This window comes from Esox lucius, chromosome 19 (assembly GCF_011004845.1).
Source record: "Esox lucius isolate fEsoLuc1 chromosome 19, fEsoLuc1.pri, whole genome shotgun sequence".
NCBI classification, from domain to species: Eukaryota; Metazoa; Chordata; class Actinopteri; order Esociformes; family Esocidae; genus Esox; species Esox lucius.
This window is the reverse complement of record NC_047587.1, coordinates 27,219,498-27,241,490: the sequence shown is the minus strand read 5'-3', so window position 1 is coordinate 27,241,490 and position 21,993 is coordinate 27,219,498. Positions and strand designations below refer to the sequence as shown.

General features: G+C 41.0%; 1 protein-coding gene across 2 annotated transcripts in view; it reads right to left on the bottom strand.

The window, feature by feature from the left end:
• cdh13 (cadherin 13, H-cadherin (heart)) overlaps positions 1–21,993 on the bottom strand; it is a 433,392-nt gene that overhangs the window by 118,640 nt on the left and 292,759 nt on the right. For both annotated transcript variants that reach the window (XM_020056601.2, XM_010894024.3), the window contains one exon: positions 18,678–18,856. In XM_020056601.2, the coding sequence (XP_019912160.1) occupies positions 18,678–18,856 (179 nt within the window). The remainder of the gene's footprint in view (positions 1–18,677; positions 18,857–21,993) is intronic.

The window sequence follows — 21,993 nt, the reverse complement described above, 5'->3', positions numbered from 1 at the left end:
CATGATGACTACGTCGTACACTGATCTGTTAGCTCTGTAGGCAAACTGCAGTGGATCGGCGATGGTCTTGATGTGGGACAGTACAAGGTGCTCAAGCATACGCCCAATGCCCAAGTATAATATTTTTGTTTCACTTGTTTAATTGGGTTCTCTTTATTTAATTTTAGGACATGAAATCTGATTATGTTTTAGCTCATATTCATGCAGAAATATAGAAATTCCTAAAGGGTTCACAAATGTCCAAGCACCACTGTATTTAGGGAGCCTTTCGCACTCTCCAACATCCTCTTCCTCCTCTACGGCTGCAAGTTCCTGTATTGATGCATCTACCCCTCATGCCTGCTTTCTTGGAGGTTCTTCATGTCTCCCTCGACGAGGTCCCGATTCACAGCTGGGCAGGGTTGGGGCTGGCCCTGTTGGGTGCCTTGGACTGTTCTACAACTTTCCAGCCTTCTTCCTCTGGGAAATTGGAATGACGCAGATGAAGCAGGCAGGGGCGTGTTCGCACCACAGACTATATTTGCATATGATATATGTTTTGTATAGATGAAGTATGTATTTTCTATACTGTATTGAATAATTATGTGGGCAAATAAAGTTATTTTTGAAATAAAAACATCCCTCTCTTCCTCCCTCTCTCCAGCTCTCCAGTCCCTCCCCCTCTCCCTCCCCCTCTCCTTCCCCCTCTCAACCTGCTTGCTGGGTGTTAATAAATAAGGTCTGGGCTGGCTGTGTGTGTGTGTTTTAATAGTCACCAGAGTTTATGGAGAACAGTCTCTTGGCTGTCCTTAAAGCCATCTGCTTGCCTCTACCACTCAGCCTCTGAATGCCTGCCCTTTGAATCCTTGACATAATAAAGAGCATTGTAGCCACAATGTGAATATTAATACAGTATATCGTTCCAACGTGGTCATGATCCCTTTCGGTGCCCATAATGTATTAAATGTATGCCATGAAAATATGAATGAGGGGAAGTCACAGTTCAATGAACATCCTCCATCATGCTCAATCAGCTTACTTCCTCACATTACACACACTGGATTATACTCCTGGTCACTAGGAACACTGGTCCCAAATGGCACATCATTCCCTTCATAGAACACTACTTTTGACCAGGGCAGGAAGGGCCAAATGAAGCACACTAGAAATAGACCACAAAGTGGGACACACACTGGGATAGATGAGGAAAAAAAGTGTGTGAGAAATGAACTTATTAAAGATCAATGAGCATCATGTTCCAATTCCCCCAAAGAAATTTCAAAGGCCAAGTGGTGAACCAGCCACAGTTGTAAGGGAGGCTAATGAAATAGAAAGTGTATGTGCTTTACACATGGAACACCAGAGAAACCTCAATGTGATGTGATATACTTAACATGGGTAGTTGTCCACTTAGGAAATAATCATGAAGGCCGGGCTGTGAAGAGATTATTCTAGAGGCAATTCACAACTGAGTATGGGACCATGTACAGAATGACTCTCTACTCTAAGTCTAGAGTGAAATGTAATGAGTTGTGTAGAATGATCTTTACTACATGCCATACACAGATGAGCCAAAACATTATGACCGCCTGCCAAATATGCTGTTGGCCCTCCGTGTGCTGCCAAAACAGCGACGAACCACAGAGGAATGGACTCTACAAGACCCCTGAATGTGTCCTGTGGTATCTGGCACCAAGACATTAGCTGCAGATACTTCAAGTCCTGTAGCTGCGAGGTGGAGCCACATTGGATCAGACGTTTTGGTCCAGCACATCCCACAGATGCTCAATTGGATTGAGACCTGGGGAACTTGGAGACCAGGGCAACTCCTTAAACTCTTCATCATGTTCCTCAAACCATTCCCAAATAATGTGTGCGGTGTGGCAGCGGGCATTACCCTGCTGAAAGAGACCACTGCCATCAGGGAATACCATTGCCATGAAAGGGTGTTCCTGGGCTGCAACGATGTTTAGGTAGGTGACACGTGTCAAATTGACATCCACATGCCCAGACCCAGGGTTTCTCAGCAGAACATTGTCCAGACCATCACACTCCCTCCATCGGCTTGTTATCTTCCCACATTGCATGCTGATTCCATCACTTCCCCAGGTAAACGGCGCACGTACACGGCTGTCCACGTGATGTGAAAGAAATGTGATGTAAAAGAAAACATGACTCATCGGACCAGACGCCTTTCTTCCACTGCAAGGTCCAGTTCTAACTCTCACATGCCCATTGTAGGCACTTTCAACAGTGGTACAGGGGTCATCATGGGCACTCTGACCGTTCTGCAGCTATGCAACCCCATATGCAGCAGGGTGCCATGCACTGTGTATTGTGACACATTCCTCCCATTAAAATGTTCTGTGACTTGTTCTACATTTGACCTTCAGTCAGTTCGTATTAGACGAGATAGCCTTCTTTGTCCTAACGCATCGATGAGCCTTTGGCACCCAACACCCTGTCGTCGGTTTGTGGTTTGTCCCTCCTCAGACAACTGTCAGTAGTTTCTTCCCACTGCTAAACCGGGAGCACCCACTAGCCTTGTTGTTCTGACCCAATCATCTGGTGTGATGGCAATTGACAATGTATCGACACTCGGAGTAAGGAACACAGAGACAAAAAGTTCTCTTGGCACATACTAACAGTTTTATTAACTATTATGCAAAATATGAGAGACGCGTCAAACGCTTACAGACATAATCATCCGAGGAGTCTCTAACTCCATACATGAACAATCCGTATTTATTACATAGAAAAAAGGGGTGTGGTAAGTTGTTGCCCATCGGTCTCATGTCAATCAAACACATGCCCTTTGTTCTATCACACCCCTTTTTTCTATGTCCTGGGCTTGACACAAGGGACATGGTGTCTTCCCTCATGTGGTTAACTTTCTCAACCCTTGAGGGAAACTTAAAGCATCTAGACAACCTACAGGTCGGCAGATGATTAACCCCACAACCTACTGTGACCAATCAAGAATGACCCCTAAGACATATACCAGATCCCTCTCTCCTACGTTCCTAAAGAACAGAAAGGACTGACACCCTTCTTTGTCTAGACAGGAGGACATGGCCCAAATACCTAATAATCCTCTGATATTATACAGACATGTGTGTCACAATCAAAGTAAAGATTTACATACCAGCCAATAGAAAGACAGACATTTCTCAAATGTACCTTAGTTCAAAATATCCATAACACTGGCCATAACAATTTGGCCCTTGTCAAAGTTGCTCAGGTCTTTACTCCTGCCCATTTCTCCTGCATCCAACTCGTTGACTACGAGAACTGCTGTTCTATGAGAACTACTGTTCACTAACCAATCTAATCCACCCAGACCATGACAAAGGAGGAGATTAAAAAAAGTTATTCACTTCACCTGTGAGTGGTCATAATGTTTTGGCTCATCAAGTGAATGTTGGTTTCATTCCTAATAGTTAGTTCAGTGGACTTAATGTATTTGCATGTCTGGAAAATGGAGAGGTCCTTATCATTTAGTGATATGATCTTCATTTCCTCAGATACATTATGATCACCAAGTAATGAAAAAGAAAGTGAAGTAGCACCCTGTTAGAAAGTTAGAGTGTAGGGAAAGATGTCAGGATAAAAGCACAATGTTTGTGGTGGTTTTTCATACTCCCTCTTAGACAAGAGTGGCTGGGCTATAGACTACATGTACTTTTTGGAGGAACTAGACCTTTTTCTAGTTATGGCGTGTAAGCAGTACCTGTACCTCAACTGAAGTTACTTCTGAAGGAAGTACTGAAACAGGATACCTTTCCACTCTGCTTGAATCATTTAAAAGGGTCAGTTTTTACTTGATTAAATAACACTATGAATAACAGTACTTTCACTTAAGTACTGCTTTTCAACTCTCTACTCACCCCTGTATTATGGATATGAACAAATGGCCTCCTCTTTCGTTATTTTCAGAGAGGAAGGAATATTTACTGTGTAAAAGGGGAAATATTCTCGTTCCAACTGTATCCATATGTCTCTGCAAGAGAACCATACACTACTCACAGCGGGGAGTCACCTGATATGAAAATGTATGGATTCCGACATCTCCAGAGACTACGCCGCAAACGGGTATCTCATTAAAGGAAAAGAGAACAATAAAAAAGTATTGACTACCTAGCAACAAACTTTTAGAATCGATACATTCAGACGGCCAAATGTATTTCTAATTTGAAGGTTTTTATTGACAGATGAAAGTAAGCCAAATTTGCAGTGCTTAATTTGACACATCTCAATTTGGACAATTCTGTCACACAATCTATTTGCCAGGGTCTGGTACATCTTGTGGCACAAAAAAAGGCTGTTCACTATTTGCAATATACCAATTATTAAGTTAAAAAAATATTTTCATACCCACTTAAAATGAGCTATTCATATTTGTCTGGTCCAGGCTTATGTTTTCCTATATTAACAGCCAGTGTTAATATAGCACATATATTCAGCTAGCCATGCTAGCACCACTGTCAATTGGGTTCTAGCAAACTAGCCAGCATGCGAGTTATGAACAGCCAATGAAGTAGGTGCTGGAAGCTATAGTGAACTTCCACTGGTCAATAGTGAAAACATTTAGGTAAGTATTTGCATAAAGTTGAGCTTCTCCTAAATTCTGTTACGCCCTGTTCGTACTCCCACACTATGCCTGCATTGTCCAATGGTCCTGCCGCACACGTCACATCACTTTACTGAAATGAATTGGGCTCTGTTGTTTCATCATCCCCAATAGAAACTGTCATGACGCTCTCTGTCTTTCACAGAACTAAATGAGATTCACATGATCTCACTCTTCTCTGATGTGGTCGACATGAGCCTGCAACCCTCATCACTCCAGCATAGCACTCCATCATTAATGTTCATTCATTTCTTTTAGAATCCTTGATGCAGGGATTATGTTGGAGGTGCTGCTGGAACATTTAAAATAGATTTGCTGTAGTTACAGAATTTGGCCTACTGCTTTAAAAATAAAAAATAAATCTGAGATAGAGTCATTTAGAATACTACACCAGCAGTAGGCCTTACATTTTGCCAAGTTAGCTTGGACTGTGTGCAGCCCGATCACAAGGTACAGCCTGCAATCTGGGAACGAGTTGCATTCTGTCAGTTAACATCACACACCCAAAGCAAGCCTTTTGCTATGTTTCAAATACAGTGACGGGAAAACACAGGTTTGAAAGCTCCTGCCAAAACGAGAACACTCTAATCTGTCCTAAGGCTAGCAAAATATGATTGCAACCAAATAGGCCATTGAGTGAACAGCCTATTCTAGGAACAAGTAAAACAAGAGAGGGGGTTTAATCTGTGCAAATCGGACATTGCCGTGACTGAGCTGTGCAGCGCAATATTGGGTGAGTCAGTGAAACTGGAAAGATTTATTCAGACTATATTCTCCTCCTCATGTTCTAGCCTACATTTTGTGCATCCACACAACTAGACCTGGGCTACTGATGGATTTTTCTTGATCTTAGATTGTTTTAAAGAAGTGTTAAAGGAGCTTGTCATTATGATCAATACAGGGCCTGTGAACTTGACTGAAATTTGACAGACTTTTCTGCTCCCACAGACATTTCAGACGATGCTATGGGCATGGACCTAATCCTCATTAATTTGAATGATGATGTCACACAAACGATCCCAGCAACATCAGAAAATCCACAATCAGTGCAAAATGTGGCAGAACATTAAGTAGCCTTTTCTCCAGATTGGAGTTGTACTTGCGTTACAATTTAGTCAACAATGCAAAATGACAAAGAAACATATTGAGCTAGACGCAGAGAGCAATAGTTCTAACAACTTGGGTCGATCTGGCCAATAATGGCTAATCCTGATTGAAATGTGTAAAACTGAAAGGAAAGAAATCTTTGCTGATTGCTATGGCTCTCTACAAACATAATCTATTTCTGCCTGACTCCAGGGTGAGAAACTGAACACACATCAATGCAGCCTCTGTAACAGGTGTGACAACACCAGGGTCAACTGAATTTGCGTTATAATGTGCACGATCATTGGCATTGTGAGGAGAAATCATTGCGCAAAACATATGGGTGAGCAGCAACATTCTGCTTGTATAGGTGCAAGTCTCGATCCTGCCAAGAAAAACCACAGAAATGATTACATCTTAAAGTTTACTGGACCTTTAAATAATGTAGCTTTATCTACCATGCATTGATCATTTCTCCTGTGTGCTTCTGTCCCATGCATCCTGCCGAAGTCTGCTTCGAGGGGTGCGGTTTTTCTCAGCGGTGTCAACATGGTTACGACACCACACAGCTCCTGATCTCTGTTTTTCCCTCCATTCTCTCAATCTTCGGTCACTGACCCAAGAAAGAGGGAGTATCAGACAACCATACTGACACTGACAGAACACTCACTGCCACTTAAAGCAGTCTTGGGCTTGATGCATGCTCCCTATCATCACCTGGTTAGTATTCCTCCCTCGATCTTCATCCCTCTTTGTATATCTACCTAGATCTCGATTTTGCCCTTTCCAGTCACTCTTTAGAATGGAGATAAAGTCGACCAGCTAAATCAAATAGTTTGAAATCTTGAGTTGGTCTCTATGACATTTTTCAAAATATCAAGAACATCAGTATTTCAGGAACGGTTCATATGTAGCCATTTCAGCCACATAACTGTTTCATTATGGGTATCTGAAGAAAATAATCAGTATTTCAGGAACTGTTCATATGGAGCCATTTCAGCCACCAAACTGTTTCATTATGGGTATCTGAAGAAAATAATCACTATCCGGCTATTAAACATTTTCTGTGAGAACAAACATTAAACTAAACCCATTAATTTTAGAGAGCAGGTTTAGGGTAAATTCCATTTCCCTTCCAGTCAATTGATAACGAAAACCAAATTTCAATTCCAATTACACATTTTCCTAATAGAAAAGCTTTCAAGATAACAGAAAGGGGAATTGGGATTTTAAAATAGTCCCTGAATTGACAAGATTTGAAATGAAATTGATCCAAAACCTGGAGACAAAATGTAGTGTCTTTTGTGAGAGTGATGGTATTACCTACAGACTAAATGCTGACACATTTAAATGCTCACAAGAATACAGTTACATTATGAAATCTGTTAAAGAATATCATTATGTACTGTTCAATTTTAATGTTTATATGCTTTGCATGAAGAATTAGTACCCACCAAATATGGGTGCTTTGACTCATCATCCTCGAGTTACTCCTTGTCACAGCTTGGGAACCTGTGAGCTCAATTGAGGTGGTAGTCCAGAAATGCGTTCTTTTCAGTGTGTAAGGATTCCAGCATAAATATCCTGGTTGAGCAAGAAGTGTGATAAAAAGTGGAAAGATATTGAATGTGCTTTGGAAGACACATATCTCAACATCGACAGTCCTAAGTCTGCTGGGAGGTGCTACAATGAAGCCGGCTGTTAATTGTAAAATGGTTAGCACAAAATTAAGAAGAAAATGGGGTGAATGTTATATTTTGTGAGCCTTATATAATATGTATGGTTTATATTTTATTTATTTACTTTTATTTAATCAGGCATGTTATTAAGAAGTTAATTACAGCCTGTACATAAAATAAAAATTATGAAAGAAAATCCCAAAGCAAAAGATTACAGGAAAAACATTTCTCACACCGTAGCTAACTTTTAGTTTGTTTAAACTAAAAGAGATCGAATGTTAGGGATGATGAAGCAGCGTCTCCAGAAGAGGGGCTGTCAGTGTGTCTGGAGGGCAAAAGAGGGATGCACCTCACCTCAGATAAGCCATAGGCTCATGCAAAAGATCCATAGGACAGAGGAGCTAGGGGACACTGGGATGGATTGGTACCCATCAGCCATACACTTCTCAGTATATCAACAACCACTGAGAATGGGCCTATACTGTACCAATGACAAGGATGATGTGAAGAGTACACAGGCCGATACAGCAGATTGATACAGACAGATAACAGATATAACTAGTGGCTCCTGATCGGCTGGTAGTAGGGGAGGTACTTTCCATACTAGCTCATGAGGCTGGTTGAGAGAATGCAAAGAATGTGCAAAGCTGCCATCAAGGCAAAGAGTGGCTCTGTAGAAGTATTTACAATATGAAAAATTATTTAATCTTTTTAATACATTTTTGGTTGCTACATGATTCCATGTCTTCAATATTATTCTACAATAACTGATCCCTTTTAGTCAATCACACTTCTGCTTTGTAGTTACAATGCTATAATTGATTGGCTAGCAAAAAAAATCCAGAAACACATACAACGTGTCCCAGTTGACAATTGCAACAGTGGGTGGGTGGGTGGGTAGTTAAAGGTGTTGCCAAGCAGAGAATTGGAGATCAGTGCCCAGTGTGAGGCCAGGCAAACACTCGGTGGAAAGACCAAATTGTTGCCAATGGCATGTTGATGCCACTATGAAATCCAATAAAGGCAAATGGGTTATGTTATTGTTAATAATATAACTTCTGCACAGCAAATTGTGCCAGATTCAACTTGTCAACTAATCAAAAGCCAGGTCAATCAGCTGAGGTAGTTCAGGGCTACAACAAATGTGTCTGAGGGGCGAAGTTTACGAAACACCGGTTGAAGTGTGTTGTGATATAATTGGAATCAGCAGGACCTCTTAAAAACAAATCTCCAAATACAACAAATGTTTCATAGTATTGTTAAAAGTGTTTACACCAACTCCTCACCCAGCAAAGCTTTATTAGCACAGAATGAACTGGCACAAGCAGATAGTCAACACTGGCCTGACGTGAATCGATGCCTGGTTGAACCTGATGGGAATAATCTCATCATCACTCCAACCTCGAGGAGGCCAGGGTAGTCTAGGCTGGCATTCTCTTGCCAATAGTTAAAGCAGATCATATTCAGGGTGCAAACACCCTCAGAAAAAGAAGCCCCACGGGAGGAAAGTACTTCACAGTGTGAAGGTTGACAGTCATTAGAGGCTAGTTGACATGTCCTGGTACTCTGAAAGCCAGGAACTCTCGATTATGAGTTTGTTAATTTGTCTTGTGTGACTCTCTTGGTTTGTCTCCCCACACTGTTTAAACCAGGAAAATGGAAAATAAATGTAACAATATACAATTTAGATTATCTGTTAAGTTTAGGGTAAAACAATAGGGATTAAGGACAGGGACAAAGTTAGCATCAGAGAATGGTGTCGAACTCTGCTAGGGTGAGTTATATGATCCCTACCCTAGCAGCCTTTCTGTCCATCCAGCTTCAGTTGAAGCTTGGGGGGGATATGGGTTAGGTTGAGCAGTGAGAACCTGATGGGGGAGTGACCATTTCAGATGTCTCTTCAGTCACATCCATGTTGTGGACATGACAAAGGAAAGCCAATTTCTCCGCTCTCCTTGGCTGTTGCGTTCAGCTATTATCACCCACACTATGGATCCTTAGAATGTCTGTCAGGCTGTTCTCACAACACTTTTCACAGGACTTGTTCATGACTACCAATCACAGTAGAGGAGCAAATGACACCATGCATGTTTGAGATAAACACTGGAGAGATATGATGACAATGCTGGATAGTGTAGAATCACTGTTGTTTCTGTAAAGCACTCTATCTCAACTTTCCAAGAAAATCTTTCTCAAATATACAAGAGTTAGTTAAAAAATACCTTCATTATGTTCAGCCAGATCATTTGCACGTGTAGAACTGAAGTATTCAGTCTCAACAATATATTCATCAAATCAGAAAAATGACTGAGATAAATGTTCTTAATTATATTTAGTTAATTCTAGGGCTTACCTGCATTTAGGAATACTGCAGTGCTAATTACCTGCCTATTAAAGAACAGTTTATTTTAACAATAAATGCATCTCTGACATCCAAGAAAGTGTTGAAGGGAGTGACTGTGAAATGACACACTGAAATGCGGTAGAGAACACATTAGTCCAATATCTGCTAGCATCATCTGTAGCCTCACACTGGTCCACAGTAACAGAGAGCTGCTATACAGCCCGAACAGTGACCATTCACCCAAATTGTTGAGCTTTGCAATAATCCTTCATCTCAAAGAGAGTGACTGGTGATGACAGAAATACAAATAAATCCGGATGAAATACTTTCTCCTCTGTCTCTTCCCATCTGGCCAAGCCAGAGGACCATCTCTCAGTTCACTGGACATCTGAGTGAAGTCCTAATCCTGTCAGATAGCCTATCTCAACTGGTCCCAGACATCCGTTCAGGAACACTAAGTTGAACCACAGTCCTACTAAGACAAGCACCTGGTTATCAAGTGGTAATAGACCTAGAATCAACAACATAATGAGTGGGGTAAACCAGCATGGTTGAGGAACTACATCACTTGTATAGGATGCACTGTTTGCCCTTTGTTCCCCTATAAAGCCCAATGTCCTAGTTAACAACAAGTACTGATGTGTCTCTGTTGTAATGCAGTTGGTTGAGAACTCCAAGACAGCGCTGCTGGGAGATTACTCCACAGGGTCCATGGGTGTAACACTGAGTAGTCTCAGAACTCTTAGTCTGGTACTGTATGGATTATGGCCCATATCACTGAGGCATTTCAATCCTCGGCCATCTGGCATTGTCTCATTTTCCAGCTGGACTAATAAACATAGCTTGGCGGGACAGGCATATTTATAGGACACATTCATTTGAGATATTCTTCTGAATAAGCAGGTAAAAGCCTTGACTTCCAAAAAAGAAGCTAGCAGACTTCTCATAATGTTTTAGGACAATTATCCATTTCTAATTGTTTATTTGCTTTGTTACTTCTAATAACAAAAACATTTAGACACATTTGGCCATTATAACTATTCTCTTGACAGACTGCTATTAAATTGCTTCTACTATTTTGCCATTTGGAAAATAAGAGATGTATTGAGTGTTAAGAGCTGGTGCCAAGATTCTCAGAGCATATCATTTCTGCACAAGTTCAGAGGAGAGAAGTCAATAGACATTTGCTTTGAGGCCTATATTAACCACGGCAAATTGTTTCTTGGAAAATATGGATTCTCTGGAGTAGTAAATAAGTCTTTGGAGATTTTTTTCTTTTCTTCTGATAGCATTCACAACAGTCATCAAAGTACAGTAAGGCTCAGTACTCAAAATGTCCAACTGTACCATATTTTACAAGGACATTGTGTCTACATTCAAATAGCATAAAACATCATATCAGTTTTGAGTACTATAGGTCAACTTTATGGAAACTGTTTTAGATTTAGATAGCAGTGGGTTTAATGAAGACACTCATTCTTTTTCCCTCTATACGTCTCTCTTCCTCACAGTGTTTTTTATTTATTTCTCGGCCTGGCAACTATCCCATGTCTATCTTTTTCCTCTCAGTATTTCCCAACAGTATCTAAATGACTTCATCTATCTCCTTCATTTTCCCATCCTCTGTTTCATCCATGTTCTCTGTTCTCCTCCAGAGAATCATGCTTATGTATTCCGCTCTTCCTTGTCCCAGAGCCTTTCGGACAGAGCCACTCTGTCTGTGAGATTATATTAATAACCTGATGAAAAAAAAGCATTTACAACTTTCTGTTTTTCATCCACGGTACCCAGAGGGCTCAGTTTATCTGCAGGAAATCACGTATTGAAAAAAATGATTGACACCCCTAACCTTCATCGGGATGTAATCTTCATCTTTAGCACTTTGAGATCTAATTAATTAGTGAAATCTCATTTCTGCGTTCATGCAACTGGACAGAGGCGTGATGAAGGAGGCCGAAGGGACGAGGAGAGGAGGCGAAGAGAGCCCAGAGGATTGTACAGGGGGACGTAACCGTGCAAATTCCATCCCTGTCCGTGAAATGTGTCCACCTTGTTTATTTCAGCAAAGAGAGAAGGGGGATCAAGAGAGGGGGCATTGTCCTTAGTTGCTGGCTATGTGTTGTCTCACTTTTACACAGACACCAAACCATAGGTTCAGATTAAAGATTTATCTGAATGAATCTTCTGTTTTAATGGAATATACACAGTATATACAGTTATGTACTCCTTTTAAATTCAGAGGAGATTCTTCTTTTATATCAGTTTATTGGTCCTATAGATTATCTAAAGATAAACTTGTAGATAACCAGCAGTTTATAGTCAATTTACAAATGTCAGAAATGAAAACAATGGAAGACCTCTGTAAAAGTATGTTTCTAGGCTGTCATACTGATAATAGTCAGCCTTGAAGCATAGAGTCCCAAGAAGCCAATGTAAAGGTGCATTACAATGTCAGAAGATGAAAGAGCTAAGGAGAGAAGAGAAGGAGAAAAGAAAGATCAAGGCGGCACAGCCGAATCCTTCCCTCCATTCTATCTGAGAACGTCATGCCTCTCTCTCACTCTGTCTCTCTCTCACCACAGCTTCCTTTTGAGCATCACAATTCTATTTCTCAAACAAGCCTGGTGCCTCAATCTCTGGATCATAATAGGGGAATGAAAAGGAGTTTATAAACTGGAGTGCACACATCAGATATACAATAATGAAATTTCATCAATTGATGTTGCCGCTGTATTATTTGCATATAGATGACAGAATATAATAACTCTGTCCCAACCTGGAGGAAAGGTAAATATTGTTCTGTCTGCTTTGGCTCATGTTGGTGACATGGGGAACCAGCTGCTAATTGAGGAGTGGAAGGAATCTTTATGTGGCGACTGACATTCAATTATGTCTGAGGAATCAGATTAGGTGGCAGACGAGGTATGTTTGAAAACAAAATGTTATGGGCGGCAACGCCGGAGAGGCAGGGACAGTCATTTGAATGGCTGTTTGAGGCGGGGTGAATGTCGCTGATCTGAATGAAATCACTATGGCGTGACCCGGGAGTAATTGGATGTCCAAAGTGAAATGTTGAGAAATGGAGGTGGGAAAACAGAGCAAGAGAGGGAGGAAAATAAAGAGGAGTATAGGGAGCTGAATTACAACCAAAACTGTATATGAAAACTTTTATTTTATTTTATTTTTGGCCAACAAGCTTAAAGAAAGCTGCGAAAGACATGTTATGAAAAATATGAAAATCGATTTAGATGGCACAATGACTCACTACACTATTCAGTGCTCATTTTATCACTTGAACAGAAATTGAGTGAACTGTGTTGAATGTTAGCAACCAGTAAAAGTGCGAGGGAATTGTGAATCCCTGAAAACATGTCATTTTGACGACTTTTGGTCGACCAGCGTCGAAAATATGTAAAAATATATTTTTTGGATATTTAAAAAATATATTAAAGCTATTTCATTTCGTTGTTTCCTCATTTATAGATAAATTGAGTGAACTGTGTACAATTTAAGCAACCAGGAAATGAACGAGGGATTTCGCTTACTGCTGCCTGCCATTGCTTGTTTGCAGGGAGATAATCGTGTGGCTTTGTGAAGCCAATGGAAGAGAGGGAAGGTGCTGCTTTTCCATTTGCCAACAAAAGCCAATCTTCTGTTGGCCAAGAAAAATTCAGCATTTTAGGAAGCGCTTTTGTATACATCCAGACAATTTTTGGGTATATGTTGTGAAACACTATCCCTCCGCTATTGCCAAAGATATATTTGGGACATTTTCTAATATTACAATGCTAAAATTCTACATGTCGCCTTTCCATTATTATTAAAATATGTATCTTTTTAAATATTTTCATTATACAAATAACAGAACAATCTTACCATTTAAATCATCATTATATATTTATAGTTTCAGTGAAGGGTCATCTTAATACTACATGATACAAAGACATTTTAGACAATTGGGTGCTTCCAACATTGTGGCAACAGTTTGGGGAAGGCCCTTTCCTGTTCCAGCTTGACTGTGCCCCTGTGTCGATGAGGTTGGTATGGAGGAACTCGAGTAACCAGAGCAGAGCCCTGACCTCAACCCCACTGAACACCTTTGGGACGAATTGGAACAGTGACTGCGAGCCAGGCCTTCTCGTTCAACATCAGTGCCTGACCTCACAAATGCTCTTTTGGCTGAATGGACACACATTCCCACAGAGACGCTCCAAAGTCTTCTGGAAAGCCTTCCCAGAAGATTGTCGGGTGTTATAACTGCAAAATGGGGCAAACTCCATATTAATGCCTGTGGTTTTGGAATGGGACGTCCAACAAGCTCATACAGGTGTGATGGTCAGGTGTCCACATACTATTGACCATTAAGTGTATGTAGCTACCTGCCAACCCAGGATAGACAGCTAATGAAACTATCAACCAGGACAATAATATTACAAAAAGTGTCTTATTCACTATTTCATTATTGTGTTAATTTATTTACCAAATGTTCCTGTTAATTGTTATTATTCATTGAGATTAGTGACCCATGTCACTTTAAGTCAAATATCTTGTTCACAGGAGGTTACACCAGTTAAGTTACAGATCCACCAGTAGGACCATAGACCTACACAGTTCCATTCATCATCAGTAACACCTTAAAACCACTAGTCTCACTGTCACTTTTCTCTCTCCATGTTTGTTCATGCATTCGAGCATGTGTCTTCTGTGTATCTATGAAAGTGGGCAAAGGAAACTAGAAAAAAAGACAGATGAAAACATATTAGAGTTGTTCAATAATTCATCGGGGTTGTTAATGATTCTAATAACAATGCGACACAATTATTAGCAAATACTAAGACAAAACATGAATTGTCTCGTGCTTGTCTTTTGATTCACATTTAACATTTACACCCGTTACTACTTCTTAATTTGTTTTCACATAATGATTTAACACTGTGTTTTAGCAATGTACTTAATGTACTGACATGTTGAGTTCCGCAATGGGTTTAAAACGAAAGCATTAGAGTATGCATTCCTGTCTGCTGCTTAAAAGCCAATCCAGTGCAATCCAATAGATCTACTGTATGTTTGCTCATTTGCACACTGGGATGGACAATTTATTTCAGAACAACAGACACGTTATATTGGGTTATCAATGAAAACTACTACTTTAATGCATAGCCTAGCCTATAGATAGAGAACCAAACAACAACACTATCCCCATGGCTTTACAAGGAATGATAATTATGGAGCAATGTGTATGGGTTGGCTTTTTGTGGTTCGGAAAATATCTTTTTTTTCAAGCTCACTTAGCTTGAATCTTTAAGTATAAAAAAAACTATCATGGACACTATTATGAAAAGTGCCTATACATCCATTACAACAGCACTACACAGCAAGGTGGTGAACAGCCCACTACCTGGAAACGAATGATGAACACACTAGGAGCATGATTTGTCTCATTAGTTGGCACTCTGGTACTTTGTACTGTGTCTGACTGAGAGGGTTGACTGGTACTGTGTCTGACTGAAAGTGTTTACTGGTACTGTGTCTGACAGAGTGCTGACTGGTACTGTGTCTGACAGAGAGTGTTGACTGGTACTGTGTCTGACTGAGTGCTGACTGGTACTGTGTCTGACAGAGTGCTGACTGGTCCTGTGTCTGACTGAGAGTGTTGACTGGTACTGTGTCTGACTGAGAGTGTTGACTGGTACTGTGTCTGACTGAGTGCTGACTGGTACTGTGTCTGACAGAGTGCTGACTGGTCCTGTGTCTGACTGAGAGTGTTTACTGGTACTGTGTCTGACAGAATGCTGACTGGTACTGTGTCTGACTGAGAGTGTTGACTGGTCCTGTGTCTGACTGAGAGTGTTGACTGGTACTGTGTCTGACAGAGTGCTGACTGGTACTGTGTCTGACTGAGAGTGTTTACTGGTACTGTGTCTGACAGAATGCTGACTGGTACTGTGTCTGACTGAGAGTGTTTACTGGTACTGTGTCTGACAGAATGCTGACTGGTACTGTGTCTGACTGAGAGTGTTGACAGGTCCTGTGTCTGACTGAGAGTGTTGACTGGTACTGTGTCTGACAGAGTGCTGACTGGTACTGTGTCTGACTGAGAGTGTTGACGGGTCCTGTGTCTGACTGAGAGTGTTGACTGGTACTGTGTCTGACAGAATGCTGACTGGTACTGTGTCTGACAGAGTGTTGACTGGTACTCTGTCTGACTGAGAGTGTTGACTGGTACTGTGTCTGACAGAGTGTTGACTGGTACTGTGTCTGACAGAGTGTTGACTGGTCCTGTGTCTGACAGAGTGCTGACTGGTACTGTGTCTGACAGAGTGTTGACTGGTACTGTGTCTGACTGAGAGTGTTGACTGGTACTGTGTCTGACAGAGTGTTGACTGGTACTGTGTCTGACAGAATGCTGACTGGTACTGTGTCTGACAGAGTGTTGACTGGTACTGTGTCTGACTGAGAGTGTTGACTGGTACTGTGTCTGACAGAATGCTGACTGGTACTGTGTCTGACAGAGTGTTGACTGGTACTGTGTCTGACAGAGTGTTGACTGGTAGTGTGTCTGACTGAGAGTGTTGACTGGTACTGTGTCTGACAGAGTGTTGACTGGTCCTGTGTCTGACAGAGTGTTGACTGGTACTGTGTCTGACAGAGTGTTGACTGGTACTGTGTCTGACAGAGTGTTGACTGGTACTGTGTCTGACAGAGTGCTGACTGGTACTGTGTCTGACAAAGTGCTGACTAGTACTGTGTCTGACAGAGTGCTGACTGGTACTGTGTCTGACAGAGTGCTGACTGGTACTGTGTCTGACAAAGTGCTGACTGGTACTGTGTCTGACTGAGAGTGCTGACTGGTACTGTGTCTGACTGAGAGCTGACTGGTAGTGTGTCTGACAACACTGTAAACTGTTGATTGGTGGGCCCTGAGTACTAGTCAAGAAACAAAACATATATTTCTTAGTTACATTCTTCTTGGTTTTAAATTAGATTAAAAATTACAATTATTCATGAAGAAACAATGACATTGCAGTCCATTTCAAGGATACATTCCCAACAGAAGACACATTTTTTAGATCTGGAAAAAAAACTTACACATTTTAGAATTTTTGGTTCTGAATAGTGCATTAAGTGACAGAGTAGAGAGGAATCTCCCTGTAAATGTTCTATACTGCTATGCTCATTTTATAGTGAAGGACGCAATAAAATATAATAGATGCAAATGATATATTAACTCATAAAATCCTACCAGGCTTGCTTTGCAGTTTTGGAAAGGTTTTTGGGGAAGTTAAATGTGTCTCAACCCTCTCTAGACAGTTATCATTAAACTCGCTACACTCTAAGTGATAACGTGCGGCGCAGACTGACATGGGTAATATTGCTGCTATATAATAGCTAAAGAGTGTGGTAGGTTTGTTTTTGAAGAAAATAATGGCTAAATATGGGTGGTATTTGTTGTGCTGATTAGGTATAAGTGGGAGCTTGCAGTGTCGTCTACTTGTGTTATTGACAGTTAAACATTCAGAATTGTTTACCAAGCCACTCGTAAGTGGACTGTGAGGTAACCTCAGCTAGCGACTGGCTGATTGGAGACCCCTGACCAGAGAGCTGGACTTCATGCGGCCCATGTGTAAGACAACTTACCCAGGATGCCTCTCAAGCTGTCATTAATCTGGCATTGTAACAGCTGTACAAATAGTGTTTTAAATTCCAATGTGGTTTTACTTCCACTGCAACATACTTCATGTTCAAAGCGTTTTGTTTTTTTTAACTGAACAAACCAAATTGATATTCACCAATTGATTTTGCCATGAGAGAAATGTCTGAACAAGACAGTGTCTGGCCAGCGTCTGTGAGGTGATGTGTGTCCATCAGATTGATGGACTTTACTGCTCTATAAGGCTTGCAGAGAAAGATTTGATCTCTAAAGTTTGTCTTTTCTGTCTGATCGGTGACATGAATGCTACTTCATAGCCCCAGGGAAAATGGCCCTCATCAGGGTGCGATATTAGCTGTCAAAAATTATAGTCTGCAATTGATCCAAAAAGTGACAGGCACATAGAGAGGAACAGACAAAGTGGAGGGGAAAACATATACAGAGGAAATACATGTGCATATCAAGACAGAATTTAACGCCTGAGAGAGAAAGAGAGGTGAAGGGAAAATCAACTAGATTCCAACGTGACAAAATTGATTTTCCAATTTTCTCTGGATTGCTTTGCCTCCTGGGGCACCAGGTAATGTCTATCCAAATACACTTACAGCTCAACCTGAATAATGTCCAATGCATTTACAGGGTAGAGGGACAGTGTTTTTCATCTGGCAAAAAGAAGTTCGGTGTGCTATACGGAGGTGGACACATACTTATGACTAGCCAACTAAAACACAAATAAAGGGCTGATAATGATCCACACAGGCCTGGGATCATGCAATCCACTGTCTAACTGGACAGAAATCAATTGCATATGAAGACATAATTACACGGTCTAGGTGCTTATTGTATGCATTCCACACAGTGCTAACACATTAATCCATTCATCAACTATGAGGATTACCGCCCGGAGATCCAGTCAGCGCCGTCTGCTAGTGATTTGCCTGTTCCAGCTGACAGCTTCCTGTTGGACTTGTTGGACACAGCCGATGCTGGTGGATAAGTGTGTATCACCTCAATTAAACCATGCTCTAAGTGTCTGACAACAGCTAATATTCCTCTCCCACGAGCACAGCCAATCGATGTTCTGGCATTCGTCACCCCGCTGAAAAAGCAATCATGCCGTTGTCTCGCTCCGGTTAAGGAATGGAGAGACCGCCTGCGCTGGCTCATTAGAATGCACCATCGAAGCCCCCTCCCCCTTCCCTCACCCAATCCTTACCTCTCCAGTCTCTTACCTGACAATGTAACAGTGCTTTCAGATGTTGGCGGTCGGCTCCCAGGCCAGCCCACCATCTCTACATGGTTACTCACCTCTCTGTCCAGCAGTGTGGGAGAGATGACGGTGACAATGTTCCCGCTCTCTGGGTTGATGTAGAACATGTTGGGCGAGGGTTTGTCGGGCGACTGCCTCACTATGTTGTAGCGCAGCACTGCATTTTGCAACCTGGGGTCGTCAGCGTCCTCCGCTGTCATCGTCATCACCAAGGACCCTGTGGATACACATGCAAGTCTGTTAGGTTAGAGGTAGGTTAGAGGTAGGTTAGAGGTAGGTTTGCAGGACTAGTTTTATCTGTCTTCGTCACACATGACCAGGACCTACAAAGTGGTGGTACATTTTGTCACAGTTCATTGCCTGATCAAATCACAGCCATGATGAAAGTATGACCCCAATCTAATATGCACTGAGACAGAGGCAAAGAATGTTGACAGATTCTGTTGACGATACTCTGGTATAATGTTGACAGACATTACAATACTCTGGGACAATTCTGGGAGACATTATAATACTCTGGTATAAGGTTGACAGACATTACAATACTCTGGTATAATGTTGACAGACATTACAATACTCTGGTATAAGGTTGAGAGACATTACAATACTCTGGTATAATGTTGACAGACATTACAATACTATGGTATAATGTTGACAGACATTACAATACTCTGGTATAATGTTGACAGACATTACAATACTATGGAATAATGTTGACAGACATTACAATACTCTGGTATAATGTTGACAGACATTACAATACTATGGTATAATGTTGACAGACATTATAATACTCTGGTATAAGGTTGACAGACATTACAATACTCAGGTATAAGGATGACAGACATTACAATCCTCTGGTATAATGCTGACTAACATTGTAATACTCTGGCATTATGGTAATTGACATCATAATCAGTGGTAATAATAACAGATATTACAATACTCTGGTATAATGTTGACAGACATTACAATCCTCTGGTATAAGGTTGACAGACATTACAATACTCTGGTATAATGTTGACAGACATTACAATACTCTGGTATAATGTTGACAGACATTGCAATACTCTGGTATTATGCTAATAGACATCATATTCAGTGATAATAATAATAGACATTACAATACTCCCTCCACAGAGCACATCATTTATTTGAAAGCCGTCTCTCCATAAGGTTGGTCGTAGCGACACACCACATGCTTTCAAACAGAGATGTGATGCCACCCCTGCTGCTGAGATGAAATCCCAGTCAAACCTTGACATCTCCTCAACCCCTCCATCTTCCTGTCTCGCCTCAGCGATGAGCCTCACACATCCACTCCACAGGCAGAAGAAAATGTTAGCTGCTGTGGTGCCAATCTCCCTCCCGCCTTATATTCACACATCTCATCTGTGGACAGGAAGACATCTCTCTATGGACTGAAAATTGAGTTTGGACCACTGTGGTTCAGTCATAACGCCCATACAGGAGCACACGCCTTGATTCAGTCCCTCTAGTATGGCTTTTTACTTTCAGCAGTCATGCTTGACTATAAACCTTAATGCATTATGACGCTTTGCTAAGGAGTATTAGTCTGGACCTCAGTAAATTAGCAGCAAATGTGTCACAGCTTGCATCAAGGATGATAAATAGTTTGTTAATGCAAATGGACGTATAGTCTCTAGTAGGTAATCGGGAGCAGCGAGCTGGAGAGATGGCAGGCATTCGGCCTGGAAGGTTACCCATTAGTTGTGGGTAAAGCAGTAATCCCTCTACGGGCTAATTAATGAAATGAGGGCTCCCTCACCAACACCCAGACATTGGTGGTGGATGAGGTGAGTTTCACACTATTTTAAACACTTTGAGTTCCAAACTTGGTAGAAAGATGCATTGTAAATGCAATAAATTATAATTATGGAAATCAAAATGCTTTATGTCAAACAATACAAGTTAGTTAACATATGGGCGTGCTAAAGATCCAGAGAACTTTAATAGTTAATATGCAGTTTGGAAGTATTATTAACATTGATTGTATATGATTCAAAATGTCCTCAAAAGGTTAATTATATGGATTGAATAGTGAGAAAATGCAACAAATCACATCTTTTTAATTCAGGTTTCACAAGCAATCACTCAAATGCCCAGTGTATCATAGAGCTACAAGTTTACTGACATTTACTTAATGTTCCATATCTCCTTCTTTAAACAGATTCTGTTCCACTTCACACTGGCAGACCAGACATTTGAAGATAAATCAAGACCAGACAGAGAACTAATACAGGCATTCTCTTTAACTTTTCACACACACTCACACTCAATTTGCAACTCGCTAACCTATGTTACACAGTGAAGAACACACCTGAACACACTCAAGACACGAAAGCCGCCACCAATGGAACTTGTGACCCGGGCTGAATTTCTCACCAAAACAATTAGTGTCCTTTCTAATTAGCAGAAGATGTCAGTTAGTCCAGACAGAGTAATGGAAGGGGATGCTTCACCACCCAGTGATTTCACAGACCATCACCTAACACCACAATGACTGATGTCCCCATTTCCACACACTGGGCCAGAAGCACCAAGAGGTTCCACAACTTTCTACACATGGTTCTGTCAGTTCCTCCAAATGTCTCCCTGAACGGGTTCGATTCTCACTCTTCCCTAAACATGTTGCTGGGCTAAAAGGTAGAGCCGCTCAATAGTTGTGCATCAGACCAAGCCAGGGCTGCCAATATGATGCTGATGAATTGCGATGCAAACAGACACTCCTTGGTCAGAGAAGAAAACAGAGTAATCTGTGAAGTAAACTGTTGAAGAGAAATGTGGGTGAAGGATTCGGAAATGCATGATCGAAATGACAGTTGAAGTAACTGCCTAGGAAAAATCTCACTGTGTTGACTCACTCTATACTCACGTGTGACCAGAACATAAATTGAATAAACAAATAAAAATCTCCATCCCAAGCATTTATATCAAAATGACTGTTTAAAAAAATGACAGATTAAGATAGAGTTTGAGAAGATAAACGGGACAATCAATGTTCTGCTGAAGAAAGGATAGGACTGACATGAGAAGAATGTAACAAGTCTGTATAGTGATCGAGTGCTCATAACTATTAAAAGAATTAAACAAGTTAATTGAACAAATCGCTTCTGTAAAAATAAAAACATAAAGAATCACACATTCACTAATAAAACATGTATAAGTGGGATATACTGTACTCTTTCACAAAGGCTGCCGCTTATCGCTTCATAAACATAGTGGTTTTGTGCCCTATGACATCATGATTAGGTGTCCCATCTACAGTGGGGAGAACAAGTATTTGATACACTGCCGATATTGCACGTTTTCCCACTTACAAAGCATGTAGAA